Here is a 6,000-nt window from a genome sequence, read left to right on the forward strand (position 1 = left end):
CATACTTACATAAATACATACTGTACATACTTACATAAATGTATATCATATCCATATTCACCCACCCACTCACACACACATACGCATACATAAGCACATACATGTAAATGTGTTAAATACATATGGGAAATGTGTGACACATATGAGCAAAATGATATAAACTCAGAAAGCTGTACATTTATGCAAATTCCCTCCCACCCCCAAACAGAGATATGTGCTCTCTCTCTCTCTCTCTCCCTCTCTCTCTCCCCCTCTCTCTCATCTCTTTCTATCTCTATCTCTCTCTCTTTCACACACATACACACACACACACACACACACACACACACACAGAGAGAGAGAGAGAAACACGGTCACACATACACAGTGGCACATACACACTGCCCTCCAGCAGTTTAACTGAATCAAGAGTCTTTCTTTGCTGGGTCATTTGAGTGGCTAATTGCTCATCAGCTCATGGTGCATTGACAAACTGCACAAGAACAGAGAGCGAAAGAGAGAAAGAGAGAGACAGAGAGAGTGAGAGAGACCGAGAGACGGAGAGAGAGAGAGAAAAAAAGAAAGACAGCTAGAATGAGAGAGAGAGAGAGAGAGAGAGAGAGAGAAAATAAGGAGCTTAGTTTGCATTGTAACCCGAGCTCCAGAGCCCCTCTGACCACCCTTACAGGAGAGCGGCTGATTAACGACGTGCATCATCTTCAGTGGCCGCAGTAATCAGGCGGAGATGGATGCGCTCCAATTTGCAGGTGCGCCGCCGCCCCGCTCTCCATCATGTGGGGAACGAGATGGGGGGGGGGGCAGGGGGGGGCACAGACTCCCCTAAGCCCCGGGAAGGAGACGCGCGACGGGGAGAATAGCAGGAACGGGGCGCATTGTGAGACGCTGTCTCCGGCTCCCCTCTCTCCCCATTGCTCCTTCTCTTGTTTACATGGCTTTCCTGGAAAGCCTTTGAATTAGATGTTTATATGCAAATGCTTTCAACTCCTTTTGCAAAGCGCTGACATTCTTGTGCTGTAAAAAAAAAACAGAGAGAAAAAAAAAGCGAGGAAGAAAAATGGGGGGAAAAAACTGAAAGGCAAACTCCCATCGCCTAGCAACAGACGCTTGAATTGGTATGAGGTGTGAACCACGGACGCAAATAAAAGGTGGGAGTTTGTCTTGAAAGGAACTGCTCTCATCTCATAATGAAACTATTTATGTCAGCCACCATTTTGTGAAATGGACAAATCCCCTAATGAAATCAAATTTCGATGTGGTGTGAGGTGTGTAATATGTTGTGTGTGTGTGTGTGTGTGTGTGTGTGTGTGAAGGGAGACAGAAGTGTGGAAGATGAAAGATTTTTTTCTCTCTCTCTTTCTGTTCGCGGCCCGGTTCAGCAGTCAAAATCATTTAGCGGGCGACAACGCCGCGACAACGCTGCGTCAACGCCGCCAGACGCGCTCACGTTCAGGTGAAGCATGAAAGGACACAAACGCTCTTCGCTGCCGTTTAGTCTGCTCGTCTCCAGGCAGAAGACGACGACGACGGCGACGACGGTATAGGCTCCCTCTCCAGGTGTTCAGCTCCGCTCGATTCCAAATAAGGAGGAACATAAGGAGTTTGGGTAAGGGTGAAGGAGGAGGGCGGGAGGGGTGGCTGCTGGTGGTGATGGAGATCGGGGGACCATCCGAAAAGAAATGACCCGACACTGATGGCTTTATAGCCCTGCCCGATCCATATCGCCGCACAATAAGGAGCTATTTCCCGTCATAAAGGGCGGAGCGGCGTGAAATCCAGGCCAGCGCGGAGAGAGAGAGAGGGAGCTACTAGCAGCAGCCCCCGGTGGGTCTCCTAGTCCAGCCCACAGTCATCTATCACCACCTAAGCATCCATCTCTGAAGACCTGCCCAAGCAGGTAATATGGAATAGAGACGTTCTGTCTGCTCTCAGTCAAAGGGTGGCTCCGCGCGCTAAACAGAAACAGAGGAGGAGGAGGAGAGAGCGGAAAATAAACGACACGCGGGGCGAACGAATCGAGGTGCCACAGATCCATATTTGTCGCGCGACGTGAGGCGGTGCTAGTTAGCGCACCCGCGGCGTGCCCAGCGACGGCATTCTGTAAATAATATCTAACTAGGTCAGGGGAATTAGGAACAGGTGGACTAAAAGCAGGTGACTGAAGCTGATGAATGCTTTTTTTAAGGAAACTCGCTCACCTTCCCAAATCCCGAACAGAAATTTACATAAATATGTGCTGAAGAATGACCTGATTAAAGGGAATGAAAATGGATGGTGTTGGTCGGATTTGGGGATTTGAGATTTATCTCCTTCACCGGCGAAATCCTCACACAGTGTGTGCTTTCCAGATGCACCGGTGGCAAGGGGACTAGCCCGCTGACATTTAGTCATTTTGCATTCCGCTTTTTTATCTTAAGCAACTTCAATTACCGGAGAAGAGTTCTTTACATAAGCTCTCGTGCCTTCCTTGGTCTTCAATTTTGGCATTGGAAGTGGCAAGTTTTACGCAATAACTGGTTGTGAAGTGACTAGTTTGTTTCAAGTGTCAATCCAACTGCAGGTTTTGTCGAGTCGTTTGTTGAACGTTTGTGTATTACTACCATGCAAGCGTTTGAGCTGTGTATTTTTTTGTTGACTTGTTGAGTAAACAAGCCAGATGCCTTAGTGTGATGTCCAGGTGTGAGTGAGTGGACCTCCCGTCTAACCTGTCGGTCACCTGTTTTTTCTCTCGGTCAGACTTGCCTGGAGCTGGAGCGCTACCTGCAGACGGAACCCAAGCGTCTCTCGGAGCTCTTCGACGAGGAGCTGGACAGCCTGCTCACCCCGTCCTTCTCCAAGTCCGACAGCGAGGAGGAGCTGAGCGACCCGCTGCTGCCCGGTCTTGGCGAGCCACCCAGCCCCCCTCCGCCACTCCTCAGCCCGCCTCGAGAGCGGGAGCACCCGTCGCCGCCGTCCGGCACCCAGAGCCCGGACCCTCGAGCGGCGGCGGTGGCCGGTTCCGGTTCCGGTTCCGGAGGGGTCAACGCGGCGCAGCTGAGCGCGGTCACCTCCCTGACGCCGCCCTCCTCCCCGGAGCTGGGCCGGCACCTGGTCAAGCCGGCGGCCGCGCAGACCCTCAGCGCCTCGGCCGACGGCACGCTCACGCTCAAGCTGGTGGCGCGCAAGGTGGGCCTCAGCGCCGCCAAGCTGGTGGCCGCCCACGCGCTGCCTCTGGCCCACGCCCGGCTGGGGTCCGGCGGAGGCGGCGGCGGCGACGACGGGGGCGAGGCGGGCGCGTGCCCGGGGTCCGGAGGTGGCACGGCCACTGGAGGAGGGGAGGTGCCCGAGAACAAGAAGAGGGTGCACCGCTGCCAGTTCAACGGCTGCCGGAAGGTTTACACCAAGAGCTCCCATCTGAAGGCGCACCAAAGGACACACACAGGTAAGGGTGCTGGACATAGGGCAGGACACAGTACACACACACACACACACACACACACACACACACACACACACACGGTCTGTCTGAAGATAATGTGCCCATTACATACACACACACACACACACACACATACACACACCAAAGGACACACACAGGTAAGGGTGTTGGACATAGGGCATAAGTACCCCCCCCCACACACACACACACACACACACACACACAGACAAAGTCTGTCTGAGGAAAATGTGCCTACTACAAACACACATACACACACACACACACACTCAAAGTCTGTCTGAGGATGATGTGCCTACCACACACACACACACACACACACACACACACACATACACACATAGAATAGTATCAGGGTAAACATACTCAGTCATACAAGTTGAACTGACAGCGATATAGATTTGAAGTTGGGTAAGTACACACACCTGCTGCACAGTCTAGTCCTGGCACTCTTGCGATGTTATATGGTTTTAACCCTGTGATGCTGCAGCACACACTTATCTGAGATAGAGACACAGCACAGAATCCAGACCTCCATCTTGAACTCGGCGACCCCCGTTGTCACAGATGATGTAGCAGCATCTACCGCGCTAACGCACTCGCTCCCACCAACAACAACACACACACAAAAAAAAAACAGTCATTAAAGATATGGCTCTTTCCTCCGCCTGGCCGTTGGCCAGCGTTTACCCCCGCCCCTGCCAGCGTTCCAGCGCTTGGCCCCCTTCTCAAGGTTGCAACAGTACTTCCTCAGCACATTCTGGTGGGAGAGGGCCATAACTCTCGCACTCTTCGATCTCAATCCAAAACCACTCAGACTGCTGTCCCAAACCTGTCAGAAGAGTGACTAACTGCGGTCTGATTGATGGATTGACCGGAATAAGCCGTGGTTTCCTGTATATTTCACCTCACATCCACACACACACACACGCAGATACACACACACACACACGCAGATATACACACACACACACACGCTTACATGTACAAATACGCACACAAACATACACACCACTCAGTTTTGCGGTGTGTTTGAGCTGAAGCCCTCGTGGGACAGAGGGAATGGCACATGTTAATGGCGGGCGGTGACAAACGAGTGGCTGTAATCACAGGCTCTGGCCCGGCAAGGCAAAGGTGCTGCTTATAAACGGCTAGTGAAGACTGCTCAATAGCACTCACTCCACCAGACCTAGGGGTTAAGGGGAGGTGGTGAAGTGAGGGGAAAAGAGAGGGAGGAGAGGGGACAGAGGGAGAGAGAGAGGAGAGGAGGACTGAGGGAGAGAGAGAGAGAGAGAGAGAGGAGGACTGTGAGAGAAAAAGAGAGGGAGGAGAGGGGACAGAGAGAGAGAGAGAGAGAGAGGACTGAGGGAGAGAGAGAGAGGAGGAGGACTGTGAGAGAAAAAGAGAGGGAGAAGAGGGGATAGAGGGAGAGAGAGAGGACTGAGGGAGAGAGAGAGAGGACTGTGAGAGAAAAAGAGAGGGAGGAGAGGGGACAGAGGGAGAGAGAGGAAGAGAAGAAGAGGAGGACTGCAAATGTAGGGAAATAAAAACGCCGGCGTCAGAGGCTTCCCGTTTATTAAAAAATGCTCTGACGTTTCGATGTAATTAGACAAATCCCTTCCTTAAGGGTCATTATTTCCACAAATCCTAACCACCAGCGGCTCCCACCACCAGCACACACACACACACACACACACACACACACACACACACGCGACCAAGTCAGATTAAGATTTTCAAGCCGAATTAATGTGGCTGAATGGAAAGGACAGGGCACCCCGGCAGCAGTTTTCATGAATGGAGTCGGCAAAGGCGATAAGATGTCAAACAATGAGGTTTTTTTCCTCTCTTTTCCTCTCCTTTTTAGGGAGAATTTTTTTTTATGAAAGACAAACTTTCTGCTCTTTGTCTGGGGGTGGCCAGAGCGGACAATAATGAGAGTCGGAACGGGCGGCCGCCGGAACGTCCAGAGTCCGTGATGGTCTCTAAATGGCTTTTTCACCCTGAGTCTGTTACAGCCTCAGAGATCATAATGACCCATTCTGTCTCCGCTTTAACAGGCAAAATGTAATTAACTACAGCCCCGGCACCTGCAAGACTGCTCGGAGAGGGAGGCGGGGTGGGGTGGGGTGGGGTGGGGGCCGTGGACGGAGGAAAGAGGAAAGAGGAAGACGGTGGTGGTGGTGGTGGTTGGAGGGTGGGTGGAGGAGGATTGGGAGGGGGTAATGGAAAGCGGGGGATGGGCCGTTGCTAGGCGACGAGAGCATCTCTCTGAGCTTGGAGCAGGTAATTGGCTGATTATTTGCTGCTCATGGCTGCTGGCTGCTTCAGTCAGTCCCTGCTTCTGCTAAGGTAACTTGCACAAGCTCCTCACAAGCTCTTCACACACTCACTCTCGCTCTCTCTCTCTCTCTGTCTCACACACACACGCGCGCACACACACGCACACACATTCTCACTCCCACCCACCAACAGATCCACACACGCTCGCGCACACACACACACACACACACATATGCAAACCGAAGCTACAGCCAAGTACAGCCGCGGTTGCCAGGCAACTGCCT

At 52.4% G+C, this 6,000-nt stretch overlaps 1 protein-coding gene across 1 annotated transcript in view; it reads left to right on the top strand.

Moving 5' to 3' along the window:
• The window catches only part of klf7a (Kruppel like factor 7a), a gene marked incomplete at its 3' end in the record, with an annotated part of 34,089 nt that overhangs the window by 21,477 nt on the left and 6,612 nt on the right, over positions 1 to 6,000 (top strand). Inside the window, 1 exon segment of the mRNA XM_062527714.1 lies at positions 2,734 to 3,418. Within this exon segment, the coding sequence (XP_062383698.1) occupies positions 2,734 to 3,418 (685 nt within the window).

The sequence above is a fragment of the Sardina pilchardus genome, chromosome 23 (genome assembly GCF_963854185.1).
Source record: "Sardina pilchardus chromosome 23, fSarPil1.1, whole genome shotgun sequence".
NCBI lineage: Eukaryota > Metazoa > Chordata > Actinopteri > Clupeiformes > Clupeidae > Sardina > Sardina pilchardus.